Source organism: Syngnathus typhle, linkage group LG17 (genome assembly GCF_033458585.1).
Source record: "Syngnathus typhle isolate RoL2023-S1 ecotype Sweden linkage group LG17, RoL_Styp_1.0, whole genome shotgun sequence".
Classification (NCBI taxonomy): Eukaryota; Metazoa; Chordata; class Actinopteri; order Syngnathiformes; family Syngnathidae; genus Syngnathus; species Syngnathus typhle.
This window is the reverse complement of record NC_083754.1, coordinates 5,051,406-5,064,775: the sequence shown is the minus strand read 5'-3', so window position 1 is coordinate 5,064,775 and position 13,370 is coordinate 5,051,406. Positions and strand designations below refer to the sequence as shown.

At 44.8% G+C, this 13,370-nt stretch overlaps 2 protein-coding genes and 2 long non-coding RNA genes across 4 annotated transcripts; 3 read left to right on the top strand and 1 right to left on the bottom strand.

Moving 5' to 3' along the window:
- Positions 1–3,329: 3,329 nt before the first annotated feature.
- Positions 3,330–5,251, top strand: mreg (melanoregulin). Its single transcript, XM_061303133.1, has 6 exons — positions 3,330–3,518; positions 3,580–3,742; positions 4,158–4,323; positions 4,397–4,487; positions 4,582–4,745; positions 4,817–5,251. The coding sequence occupies exons 2-6, from the start codon at positions 3,660–3,662 to the stop codon at positions 5,012–5,014; spliced, it is 702 nt and encodes a 233-aa protein (XP_061159117.1). The 5' UTR covers positions 3,330–3,518; positions 3,580–3,659; the 3' UTR covers positions 5,015–5,251.
- On the bottom strand, positions 3,785–7,633 carry LOC133170321 (uncharacterized). The gene is made up of 2 exons (XR_009718554.1): positions 7,493–7,633; positions 3,785–7,431 (listed from the first exon to the last, which is right to left on the bottom strand). It is a non-coding gene; the product is annotated as an uncharacterized LOC133170321 (long non-coding RNA).
- Positions 7,130–8,360, top strand: tcap (titin-cap (telethonin)). The gene is made up of 2 exons (XM_061303134.1): positions 7,130–7,398; positions 7,525–8,360. The coding sequence occupies exons 1-2, from the start codon at positions 7,250–7,252 to the stop codon at positions 7,913–7,915; spliced, it is 540 nt and encodes a 179-aa protein (XP_061159118.1). The 5' UTR covers positions 7,130–7,249; the 3' UTR covers positions 7,916–8,360.
- Positions 8,361–8,504: 144 nt separating this feature from the next.
- On the top strand, positions 8,505–11,893 carry LOC133170322 (uncharacterized). The gene is made up of 3 exons (XR_009718555.1): positions 8,505–8,720; positions 9,467–9,549; positions 10,948–11,893. It is a non-coding gene; the product is annotated as an uncharacterized LOC133170322 (long non-coding RNA).
- The last annotated feature ends 1,477 nt before the right edge of the window (positions 11,894–13,370 follow it).

Below are 13,370 nucleotides of genomic sequence, written 5' to 3'. Positions count from 1 at the left end.
CAAAAACCTTATGAGACTCAGATGACTGGTGAGAAAAATATTCTGAGAATATGTTCTGCTAAAGCGTTCATTTATGTGTGCATTCTTCATGAGACAAAATTGATACTGTACTGAACTTTTCTCAATTATTTTGCGAAAAGCAGGTGACAAAGCAGCATGGTTATCCACAATAATACCAATTGAGCCCGTCGTATAAGTCACATGCAAACTCGGGGTGAGGGGGGGGGCCCCCAGGGATCAAATCGTGCCAGTTTCGAGATGATTTTCTAGCGACCAAGGCGGAGTGAAAGCACGTAATGATGAGAATGAAGAAAAGAGGTGTTGTCAAGTCAAGTCAAGTCAAGTTTATTTGTATAGCCCTAAATCACAAGCAGTCTCAAAGGGCTTCACATAGACAGAAATTGACAATTATTCTCAAAGCATCCCCTGATCTTAAGCTCCCAAAAGGGCAAGGAAAAACTTAAAAACCCCTAGCAGGGGGAAAATGAGAAACCTTGAGAAGGGACCACAGATGGAAGGATCCCCCTTTCAGGATCACCAGGTTGAAATGGATGCAGAGAGGGCACAAATGATACAACATGAAAATCAATTAAATAAAAAGTGGATCTCCATGTCACAGCAGAGGGCTGCCGAAAGGAGCCCTCAATTGTCCTGGCAGTGCTCTTCGAGGAGGTTGAGCTGCAGTTCCCCTATCCTGAATTGGCCACGAGAATCCAGATAGCCGCTGTCAGCATGGGTACCACCTAACCACCTCCCCGGCCGGGGAGGGGGGAGGGAGGGGGTGGAGAGGGAGAGAAAACAAACTCCAGCCGAATCGGCCACTACAGGTTAGTTAAAGGCCATGTCATAGAAATGTGTCTTTAAACGTGTCTTAAATGTTTCTACTGAGGTAGCAGTCCTAATATCCATTGGTAGGGCATTCCAAAGCTCTGGAGCCCGAATAGAAAATGCTCTAGAGCCTGCAGACATTTTCTTAGCCCTCGGTGTCGCTAAAAGGGTAGCGTTTTGCGAACGAAGGTTACGAGACGGAACATAAGGAACAACTAGGTCGACGAGATATGAAGGCGCTAAGCCATGCAGCGATTTATAGGTTAATAGAAGAACCTTGAAGTCACATCTTAAATGGACCGGAAGCCAATGTAAGTTGGCTAGTATTGGGGTAATGTGATCAAATTTTCTTGTCCGAGAGAGCAGCCTTGCAGCGGCATTTTGTACTAACTGTAGACTTTTGATGCGGGACTTAGGAAGACCCGAAAATAGTACATTACAGTAGTCCAGGCGCGACGTGACGAACGCATGTATAATAGTTTCCGCATCACCGGTCGAGAGGATCGGACGAATCTTTGCAATATTACGAAGGTGAAAAAACGCAATTCTGGTTATATTCTTAATGTGCTTTTGAAAGGAGAGAGTTTGGTCAAATATTACCCCGAGATTAGTTACAGTATCGCTTTGAGTGATAGTACGGTTATCTATAGTTATAGCGGTTTCCTTGAATAAGTGTTGATAACGAGCTGGACCAATTATCAACATCTCAGTTTTATCTGGGTTAAGACGAAGGAAGTTGAGAGACATCCATTGCTTGATCTCCGCAAGGCACTTCTCAAGATTACAACAATCCCGCGGATCTGTCATCGATAACGGCATATATAATTGGGTGTCATCCGCATAGCATTGAAAACTAATATTATATTTACGTATTATGTCCCCAAGCGGAATCATATAAATATTAAAAAGAATTGGTCCGAGAACCGATCCCTGTGGGACACCACATGTAACATTATAGAGCTCCGAGGACGCATTGCCATGGACCACTCGGTGCGTCCTGTTTGATAGATAGGAATGGAACCAGCCTAGTGCTGACCCTGAAATACCAACACAACTTTTAAGACGCCCTAATAAAATATCGAAGTCTACAGTGTCGAAGGCAGCACTAAGATCGAGTAGTAACAGTACAGACGAAATGTTTGAATCCATAGCTACGAGGAGATCATTAGTCACTTTAGCAAGTGCTGTCTCAGTGGAATGATTAGCTCTAAAACCAGACTGAAAAGTGTCGTATCGATTATTGGCGACCATGTAATCAATAAGCTGCTGCGCTACTACTTTTTCAAGAAGTTTTGCTATGAATGGGAGGTTTGAAACTGGCCTATAATTACTGAGACAGTCCGGGTCAAGATTTGGTCGCTTAAGTAACGGTTTAATGATAGCGGTTTTAAAGGCTGTTGGCACTATCCCAGAGGAGACAGACAGATTGATTATATTTAAGACGGACAGTCCTAAAATTTGAAATAATTCTTTAAGTAGTTTGGCTGGAAGAGGGTCGAGTAAACATGTTGTTTGTTTAGCCGCACTAACAATTTGTGTAAGCCTTTCAAGAGACACGCTTTTAAAAGTTGAGAGGGTTGTTGCATGATCATCAGCGTTGGTAAACGGCGTGCTCGACCGAGCGATTGGAATGCTATTCTTGATCTCATCCCTAATGGATTCAATCTTTTGAGCAAAAAATTTCATGAACTCATCAGCTGAGTGGAAGGAACTATCGGAGGTCTGCTGGCGCAGAGTCAGCTTTGCCACTGTATCAAATAGGTGTTTCGGATTGTTTTTATTGAGATTAATAACTTGCGAAAAATATCGAGTTTTTGCTAAGATAAGCGCATCTTTATATTTCAGGAGGCTATCCTGCCATGCCTGATGGAAAACCTCAAGTTTGGTTAGACGCCATCTGCGCTCATGCTTTCTACATAATTGCTTAAGCGTACGCGTTTCATCTGTGAACCACGGAGTAGGCACTCTACGGCGAGTTTTCAGACGTAACGGCGCCACAGAGTCAATGGCATTTAACAATGTCGCATTGAATTCATTCGTAAGATTATCAATAGAGCCGGCGTATGTGAGAAAATTAGTGGTTGCCGGCGACAGTATTTCAGATAGCGCAGTTGCAGTCATAGAGTTGAAATGACGGCTCCTATAATGCTGATTGCTCTCTTGTCTTTGACAAGGAACTAGAATTTCAAACTTTATTAGGTAATGATCAGACAAAACAGTAGTGTATGGCAGTACTGCTATATTTGAGGTTGCAAGTCCTCGGGATAATACCAGATCTATGGTATTTCCATTCTTATGCGTTGCTGCCTGTACAGCTTGCGTAAAACCAAAGGTATCAGTTAAAGTCTGAAACGCCGAAGTAAGTGGCTCTGACGGTAAATTCATGTGGATGTTGAAATCGCCCATGATAATTATATTATCCGCATTGGTTACTAGATCAGCCACAAATTCTGAAAATTCATCCAGGAAGCCAGAGTAAGCCCCGGGTGGACGGTAAATAACAACAAGATAAAATCCTTGTCCTTCGACCGAGGTGGGGAGGGGTGTCCTACTCACATGACATGGCTGTGACCGTGTGCCGGGGCGATGGCTGTGTGTGAGGTTGCGTGTGAGTGTTGAGTCCTCCAGAGGCAGCAGACCTTCTCTGGCCTCCGCCACAGCATCCCGGAAGATGGGAAGCTGAATATGAGGTAATCAAAAAATTGCCCTTTGTATGTTGGCGTTTATCACTTCATTTATTTATTTTTCCAGGATGTGAGCAAATGTGAGGCAAAAGGCATCCCCAGACATTCAAGACAAGAAGTGTTGGGATATTCGGCCGCTGATCCTCCATGGGCTCGACGTTCTTCAAGTTGTGTTGCTGCTGCTGCTGCGCCGGCGACGACGACGACGATGAGAAGCAGCCCATAGTGGGGTAAAACATTTTTCCGATGCCTTCATGTTTTTTGGAAAGGGCAAATGAAGCCCTGACCTCGAAATTAGCTTCGGTTTAATACGAGATATTTTACCCAGATTTTTTTTATTTATTGTATTTGATCAAATTGCTTTCCAATGTTTATTGGACTTAAAATCAATGTATTCATACAAATTTGTATAAAAAAAAATCTATTATACAATGTTATGAATTTAAAAAGTAGGAACAGCTGAGTATCGGGCCAATACGACATTATTTTAGGGTATCGGATAATCACAGAGGCTCCGATACTAGCCGTCGATACTTCAAAAAAAATCTCACAATGACATGGTCCTCCTCAGCAGTAGTTGGTGCTGTACTGCATCAGGTTAACAAACAATAATATCATAACAAAATATCCGCCCGCATCGGCAAGGACTCCGGATCCGTTGGAGTATTTCAGCCGCGAAGTACAAAAGCGCCGTGACGAGGAGGCCAACCTGTGGAGCGAGCCGGGGGACCCGAGCCACTCGGAGCGGGATGACGACCGGACCCTCTACACGCTGCTTCAGGCTCGCAACCAGACCCGTATGGGATCCACGGTACATCCACACACACACAAAAAGAGTGAGAGTGAGGCAGAATGAAGGAGCTTTGCAGTTTTGTCCTTTGTAGGGCTACCGCCGCCTGAGTGTGGACATCGAAGCCATGCGAGACACGCGCAGGGAAGTTCGGGATAAGTGGATGACCATCCTGGAGAATCTTGGTGAGCACCGTCTTTTTTTCTTCCAAACTGCATGTCCACTCTTGTCGTGCCATGTGACATTACAAGACGGACTACCATGTTGTCCATGTTTTAGGCTTCATGGCCGAGGCCGACTCGCTGCTGACCGTGTCGGCCGGCGCCTCGCTGGACCGCATGCGCAACGCCGCCGCGGCGCGCTCTCTGCTGCAGACGCTCCACACACAGACGTCGCTCTTCAACAGCAGGGAGCCGCCGCCGGAGCGATACCTCTTCATCCTGGTGAGGAGCCTAAAAAGTGTCCATTGAGTACAGTCTTGACAAAAGACGGTGACAAAATAATCTTTCTTCAGGATCGCTTGCTCTACCTGGATATTGCCGAGGACTTTGTGACCAAGGCCAAGCGTTTCTTCCCGCCCCGGGATGACTCTGAGGAGGACGAGACGAATCAACTCGGCATCAACTTGCCGCTGCTGCTGGCCCGAGTGGAGGCCAACATGAACGGCGCCCCCGACGACGACGACAGCGGGGGAAGTCTGGAGAAGTCCTGAACGGCTGCAGTAGCACCAGATCACAGGCAGGGGGCGGCAGATATCAAGGTTAGATCATGTTCATTAGCGTCACATGACGAGACAACAAGTTGCCTGTCCAAACAGCTGACTTTGTTCAATGATGTTTGGAGAAGAGCAAGCAGTGTTTGAAAATCCCCCTGCAGCCATGCTGCTCTTTGTATCTGTCCTATTGACGTTGATAACAAATAAAGTTGCAAGCCTCCGGAGTCCATGTCACATGTTGTCAGCGGGTTATTTGAAGTCCAGACTGATTAAAAGGAGATGTTTTTGGCGGGTGCAGCTGGTGGGTACTCGCCGCTCCGCCAGGAATGCAGCAAATCCCGGGACCCGGCGTGGGGCGCCGTCCGGTGTCTGGTGGTCCTGCTGGCGCTCAGCTGTTGCTGCTGCTTGCTCTTGTTATTGTTGTTAAGTTCGAAACATATCTGCTCAAGGTCATGTTTGCGGCGTACACAAAAGACAATTATGGCTTTTTCTACAAAGACGGTATTCATTATGTGGAACATAAAAACCGCGTGGCTACTTGGGTCTGTTGTCATGGTGATCACAGCGATTTGCCGAGGATAAAGAATATATGTCTGTATTGGTGGATGCTCCGCCTGCATATATTATTTTTTATTTTGGCTGCATCACCGTTGTAAACAACTGCTCTGCTAAACCAGTTAGGATTTAAGGATTATATGACAACCTTTTATTAGTCCATCTCCTTCTTCCTTCAAACCAAAACAAATACTTTCAAAATGGCCGCTTGCCCTGCTTTAGTTACCACCCCTTGACCCCCCTCCCCCAAATTCCTCTTTCACTACCCAACTGTGCGGTGTGGTGACAGCTCATCCAAATGTCACCTTCTTCCTGGCAGACCGCCCCCCGGCCCCCATACGCCCACCAAAATTATCTTAAAAGGTGTCCGCCGGTGTGATGCACCACTGACATGTTGTGAGATGATACACTAGCTGTTCACCACGGTTGTCATGGTGTCATAACATGTCTAATCAGATGCCATCTTCTTCCCTGTTTTAGATGGCCATTAACTATTTCTAACCCTTATTCACCATTACAGCCTGCCAACTAAATAGCATGCTAAATAACACTTTAAAACCTTTATCTCATCTAAAGGGACAGTGTGTGGAATAATATATATATATAATTTATTTATATATAGTTTATTTATATATTATATAATATATAGAATTTATTTATATATTATATAATATATAATTTATTTATATATAAATAAACAAATAAATAACAGCTGATTATGCCATGGTAGCCATTGTGCTTTGCGTATGTGTTATATCACTACCCAATGCAGACGAGTGAGTCACTTTTGTAACCTCGCACCAACTTTCCAGCTGCCAGCGCTTCCCAGGCGATGTAATCTGAGTGCCGAGCGTGCCGCTCTGTCATTGAGGTGATGAATCGGTGGATGCGGCAACCGTGCGGCAGGAATAAGGAAGTTTGATGGTGTCACGCGGTGCTGCACCAGCACAAAAGATAAAAAAAGGGGAAAAAATGGGTTTCTATCTTGACGTGTCAGAATTAGGCAACCTAATTGTCTACCTACCCTTCTCAACAAATCATAGCAGCCCAGCAAGTCCAGCTGAGCAACAGTTTATGAACTGCCGTAGCTAGAGGGGGGGCCGCGGGGTCACTGCCCCCCCTGAAATACACTTGATGCCATGCCATATAATTAACTTTTGTCTAGTTTCAGATTTCAGATCCATGTTTCCAGGACCAAACAATGACTCTATCAATGGAGTCAAGATTTAAAGTCTCAAAGTCTTAAAAGGTGGTGTCGTGTTTGAAAAGCAGCTGTTGACTGTTTCCACATTAGCAAAGGCTCATCCACTCTACATAAGAACCAAATGCAGATCAGCTTGTTGTGTTTGTTTTTGGTTACATAATCCCTATACCGTGTGTAAGGCAAAGGTGGAAAGTGTTGGTCCGATGACCCTTTGGTGGGATTTCATGCCAATTAGTCTGAGCAGAGGAGCTTCATAGCGGCTACCCGGAACACTTGTCGGTGTCCGATGTCAGCGCACGCCGATTGTCCGGTGACAACACGTATCTAAAATAGCAACGTCGTCTCCATAAAGTCTGTGGCATGACTTCAACTCCGACACACCAGGACACACAGAGGACAAAGAGGAGGCCATCTGGAGCATTGCCACACTTTGTTTCAAGTCCATCACAGTTTATCTGAGCTTCAGGAGCAAGATGCCGGTGTGTACCATTGTGGAGAAGTGTAACGGCGTGGTGGAGGGAGCGGAGTTGTCGTGTAGCGTCCGGGAAGAGAATAGAGCCCAGAGGGAGAGCTACTGCGCCGATTGGAAGAGCGTCAGCCTCAAGACTCAACCTGAGGAACGGTAAGGAATGGCTTTAAGCGCCTCTTCTGTCCCCTAAAATAACGAGAAAGGAAGGAAATTTATCATGAAAAACAATAGTATGATGATTACACACCCAAAAATGGCTTTTTTGGTTGATGCCCGCAGGAAGACGATGAACATGAAGGACACCTCCAGAAGGGAGACCCTCAGTCGGCAGTGGAAGGCCTCCCCCCTAACCCAGTCCTGCCCATCCGGCGTTCTCCGCGTGGGCACGGTGGAGCGTGGTGTGAGGGAGCACCAGCTGCTGCCCAAACGACACACCCTGCCCTTGCCAATCTTCACCCCCGCCGAGCTGGGCGTCCGTATGGGCCGCGGCAGCCCGCACGCCCCCGAGGACCTTCAGCCCTTCCCCTTGGCGGACGGCGCCTGCCCCACCAAGAGGAGCGTGAGCGAGATCACGCGGGACCTGCCGCCCGTCAAGCCCACACTCATGGAGTTCTCCAAGGCACCCAAAGCCCTGGGGCGCTCCATGTCCCAGGAGGCCCAGAGAGGGTGAAGCAAGTATGGACTATGGGGTGGATGAAGAACGTGCATGCACATGTGACATCCTAAACCGTCTGTTTTTTCGGATTTGTAGCACTGGCTGTTGATGCCAGCACAGCGAACAAAGACACGATTGTGTTCTTACTGTGATAGTGGGTGGCAAGAAGTATCGACTGCACTGTTTAAAAAAAAAAAAAAAAAAAAGCATAGGAAGGAAGCATCAAATCAAATCAAGCACATATTTTTTTATTACATTGAAAATTAGACATGGTTCTGTTCTTACTGGGATGGAAAGTATTTGAAAGGAAGCGTCACGTGTAAGAAGGACGGAAGAGCAAGTGGTTCTGGAAACATCCTTGCATGACTTTGTGTACATACAATATTTGTGTATCTTGTGTGTTGTGTTCTTTTAGATTTTGAATTTGTGTTTTTACTAATAAAATCAGAGCTGCTATTCACTTTTTTCCTTCAGCCTCTTTCATTTTTAGTTTTATAATTCTCAAATGACTGTTTGTCCTTCTGCAGGGATTCAAAGAAATTTCAAAATAAAATGAATACATTTAAATTGACAACATTGCAATGTTAATACTACCTGAAGATGATGTAAATAACTTTGGAGAAATATTGACATATGATCAATTTCTTCTTAACATCGATAGTGGTCATATTAAACAATGATTGATGACGTTTGTTTAACCGGAGATGATCACGTGACACGCGGAAGGACAACTCGACCGAACAACGACCTATCAATGAGGATCGCGGAGTGATACACTGCTAATAAACGAAACCACGCGACACGCGTGCGCGGAGAAGAGGTGAGCAGTCGTGACATTAAGTGTAAATTGAAAACTTTTCAATGAATCCCAAGTTTAGCAATTGAACAAGTAAGTTTTGCATTTGTGAATACCTGTGAGTCATTTCTGTTAAGCATGCCACTGACCAATTGTTTCAAAATGCACTGCAAACATTTACAAATCTTTCAGGAAGTCAGGAAAATATTTCTATTCACAGAATTGCAAAATGTCACTTTTCTACAACATCAATCAATCCCATAGCATTGCATTTCAGTTGAGCTGCAGCTTTTGAAAAGCCACACACACACAACTTCAACAGATTGCATCGTGTAATTTTACAAATGGCCTCTTATAAGTTGTGAAATTCTATTTTGAGGGCCGAAAGAATAAATAGTCGCTTGCGCTCAAGGGAGCCAACAGAGCTTTTGTCAATTTGAGCCCAATGGGCCCATTTGAAAGTTTTTATTTTAAGAGGCGGCTGTGATAATGCAACGGAAACAAATATGGCGCCTACACTTTATTTGGACAGCAACGTACTGTTGCGTGAAGGTGGTCCACCTCCACCCACACCACAATATTTCCGAACAATGGGTGTTATCGACAAGTGGGTCTCTTCTTTTGCTTGGCAGCTACTTGCTCCGCTCTGTGATATTAATAGCCGGATCAACCAAAGACTGGCATCAGCGTGTTCTAACCACTTTGAACTCTTAATCTTGCCACGTTAACGGGGATCTCAATGTGCTCTCCTCTTTTGAAATGACCCCCAGGAGACACTGACGACACGGCGGCACGGCCCACCATGGTCCCGGGTTACCAGGCCACATGGAGAGGACACGTGTCATTTCATCGGGTAAAATGAACACTTAACTCATCATCACACTCGTTTCCGCCCCCCTTAATGCATCCATAATGTTAATGATAAGTAGTTGCTGGGCCATATAAGTCCATCCCTGGCCTGTAATCTAACGGGCCACAATATTAGGTACACCCGATAAGATATTCTTGCACATTCTCGTGATCTAATAGACATGATGCTGAGAGCTGATCCTAATGTTTTGACTCTGCATGTAAACAGCAGCAGAGTAGGACTGTCAGTCTTTACATTGCTGCCCTCTACTGGTCAATTGGGGGTAATGCACTGTGGAATTTGTAACGTTTTTCCTGATATGTTCAGTAGTTTTTTTTTGTTTTTTTTAATATATCCACCTTGTCTTGTTTTATTCTCTTAAGCCTCATTTGAGTTGTAGAGGATATAGGTCACATGAATTGTGGAGTTGAAAAGGTTTGGTAATACTTTATAATACTCTTAGTAGTCGACTATAGTCTCAGTGTAAAAAATATTTTTTTGTGGATTTTTCCACTTGTTTCAGAAATTCTGTGCTGTTCAATTAATCAGTCAGGAGTGTGTCAAAAGTTTATTATTGTCTGTCGTTACAATGGCAACAGTAATGGCCGTCCTTAATATAGTATTAAATCTTCGTATGGTGTCTGATGAGTCAGTTACACACCTTCCTCCCCATCATCATCGTCGTCATGTCCTCAATCAGGCCTCTTGTTATCGCATCCGCAGCCATTATCACCATTGTCAAAAGACGGCTGTGACATCACTGGTAGTCGAGGCTGTTAATTGGCTGTCTGGTGTGTGTAGGCGTTAAACCTCCCGATTCCACAGAATTTATTTGATTTTTACTGTCAGTAGAAGTAGTGCCGTAATCTTTTTTTAAAAAAAATATTTTTTGTTATATGTCAGAGAGGTGTCAAAATTAATCGATTAATCAGCAACAAAGCAAATTAATCGTCTTGCATTGTAATAATCGAGTAATCATTTGGAGATTTTTTTTAATGCAACTAAAATGGTGTTAGATTATTCTATTAATCAATGGAATAATCGATAGAATAATCAATTAAAATATTCTATAGTTGTCACATACATTGTGTATGTTTAGTTTTTATGTGCACGGGTCAATAAAGCACAGTATTTCGAGTTCCATTTATTCCCTACGGAAAACGTTTTCGATTAGCGACAGTTACCTTTCTATAAAACAGCCTTTTTCGTGTGAGCTGACAAAACTATTTCCTCTAAACATCGCAAAAAGCCTCCTGCAGCTCTGTTAAAAATAAAGAAGTAAAACTTTTGCCCTCCAACACTTTTCTTACCGTTGTCACAAGAACTCCACATTTGCAGGTAATGTGACGGGGCAGGACACAATGTGATATGAGCAGCTTTTTTTTGTTTGTTTTTTTATAGTTTATGTGAGGTGACAGTCGGCCGTCGTCTCCTTGACAGGACCACCGGGACTAATAGGATGGTTTGTGTGCGGGGGGGGGGCGTTTGTGGCATATCGAGAAGTCAACGTGGGTGCTGATGCTGAGGAGGAGATGGGACTATAATGAGGGCTGTGTGCCTGGAGGCTCTGTGGCTCCCGAGAAAGTCTTGCTACCTGTATTGGAGAGAAGGATCCACTTTGGAGGGTGCTGGGGGGGCAGTGTTATCTTCTTGTCACAAAGCCCAATTCTGCAAAAGACAGGACATCATGTAAAACTCAGACAGCAATGATTTGCCTTCACTCCCCGGCGTAGGCCAAGACAGGAAGTTCTTAATCCACCCCCACCCCCCTCCCTGCTTGCACACCACCGATTGATAATCACATGTTTACAAACATTATAAGGTCTGTTTTTTATTTTCCAAGATGGTGGGTTGTGTTTGTAGCCCATCTGTTGGGGTGCAGAGGTGTACACAGGCGACCGAAAAAAAACCACACATACAAAAGCCAGCGTCTGCAACGCGCATATGCTTCACACACGCGCCCACACGACACTTGCCCACACACCCAACACGACCGAGACCCCGATTGAGTCACTTGGATTTTTAATTAGGGTTTGACATCAATTCTATGCTCCAAACTCGTTGGGCCACTTCAACGAGAAATCAGAGCTCATTAGTGTTGCTTCCACTTGGACTTTATTTTTAACTTTAGCCACCACCAACTGTTGGCTGCTTGGTGTCGCTATAGCGACCAGTGGAAGGAACATCCTCTGAGAATTTTGTACAAGAAATGCAGCCTAATTAAGACTGAAGCTTCATTTGTGTGTGTTGCTCTTTTTTATGTCCTTTTAAAGGGTCGTATATGCTGAAATTTAACAGATGGCTGTGTTCAGGTGACCTTTGACCTGCTTTTTTTTTTTTGGGTTAATTCTGGTAAATAACAAAAAATATTGTAATGTTGTCTTCCCATGTTATCTACTTTTTGTGTGTGTGTGTTTCCTTCAAATTTGCTACCAATACTAGTACGGTGGACAGCTCAAGATCTACTTTGGCAGACAACACTAATTAGCGCTATGTTTACATTCCCTGCACTGATGCTAAACACATACCCCCCTTTGTAGCCCCCCCCCCCCCCCGCCACCTCATTGAGGAAGAGGGCTGCACCACCCCCCCGTCACATTTCCGGCCCTGCAATTCAAACACTGTAATCTGCAGGGCTGTGTGTAGCGTGTGGGTGTATAAATGGATGTTGTTCATGTTAGCAACACGTATCCGCCATGTTTTTTTCCCAAATTAGCCTCAAGGCTACGTAGCAGTTAGGTCTGTTTGTGGTGAATTGTGGGAGGGGTGGGGGGGGTGGGGCACTAGCACCCTCTCCAGCCAATTAACACGTCTCTGTTCATATCCTCACTTTATTAATACCTAACAGTCAGTGGACTCCAATTATATTGCATTCAGATGTCTGTGCTGGGGGAAGGGGGGGGGGGGGTTTCAAGCTCTCATGTGGTCTGATATTATCGATGGTTAGACACGCGTCATCTTGAGAAGATGCACACGAAGTGGTTGAAGACATTCAAAGTTGATGAAGATAATCTAAGGTGGCTGGATGGTGGTCTTAAGTCATTGATGCTGGTCTGCGCAAAGTCTTAAGGTGGTCTAAAGTTGATTAAGATGGTCTAAGGATGGTACAGGATGAAAGTGTGATCTAAGGTAGGTTTGTGGTGGGTTCATAAGGTGGTCATGGTATGATGTCCTTTAAGGTGGCCCGAGGTGGTCATCTAAAACCCGGAGAGAAATCATCGTCCATCTTTATATTTTGCCCTGAAGCGTGATGCTAAATAGAGTTGGGTGCTTTTTTGATTTTCTCAATAGGGTCATGGAAGTAGGGCTGATCCAACTCAATTCACGGTGGCCTCGGGCATGGTCCAAATTGCAGAGGAGAGTGAGCCGCTGCCTTCTTGGTCAGTTTGGGGAGAATATTGACACCCCCCTTCCTGCCAAGCTGACACTGACAGTACAAGAACAAGAAGGAACAGGACTGAATGTCCTTTCCTTCCCTGTCAAGGTGTCTACGTGCTACCATAGCTCAGGTGTGGATTTGAATTCCCTGAATTGTTCAACTCGGCATGACAGACTCTTTTGTGCTGCTTCCTATTGAAAGAATACGATGCATGAGCATAAATGGCAATATCTCCATATTGTTGCTTCGAACAAGCGATTAAGATTGAACTGGATTCATGGAACCCGTGTGTTTGTGTGTGTGTCATGGGATAATCCCTGTCAGGCTTTGGCGACGTCTGAATGCAAAGCAATTGAGATGAAAAGAAAAGGCCTCACCTGCAGATAGCGTTCGAGCGGTGAGCATTGTACCCCCCCACCCCCACCCCTACTCCTTTCAATGCGAC

Bases quoted from the DNA above. Each gene is read 5' to 3' on its own strand.
- tcap (XM_061303134.1), top strand. From the start codon at position 7,250: ATGCCGGTGTGTACCATTGTGGAGAAGTGTAACGGCGTGGTGGAGGGA. The intron at 7,399-7,524 runs GTAAGGAATGGC...TGATGCCCGCAG, and splicing joins AAGACTCAACCTGAGGAACG to GAAGACGATGAACATGAAGG.
- mreg (XM_061303133.1), top strand. From the start codon at position 3,660: ATGGGCTCGACGTTCTTCAAGTTGTGTTGCTGCTGCTGCTGCGCCGGC. The intron at 3,743-4,157 runs GTAAAACATTTT...CGCATCGGCAAG, and splicing joins GAGAAGCAGCCCATAGTGGG to GACTCCGGATCCGTTGGAGT. The intron at 4,324-4,396 runs GTACATCCACAC...TGTCCTTTGTAG, and splicing joins AGACCCGTATGGGATCCACG to GGCTACCGCCGCCTGAGTGT.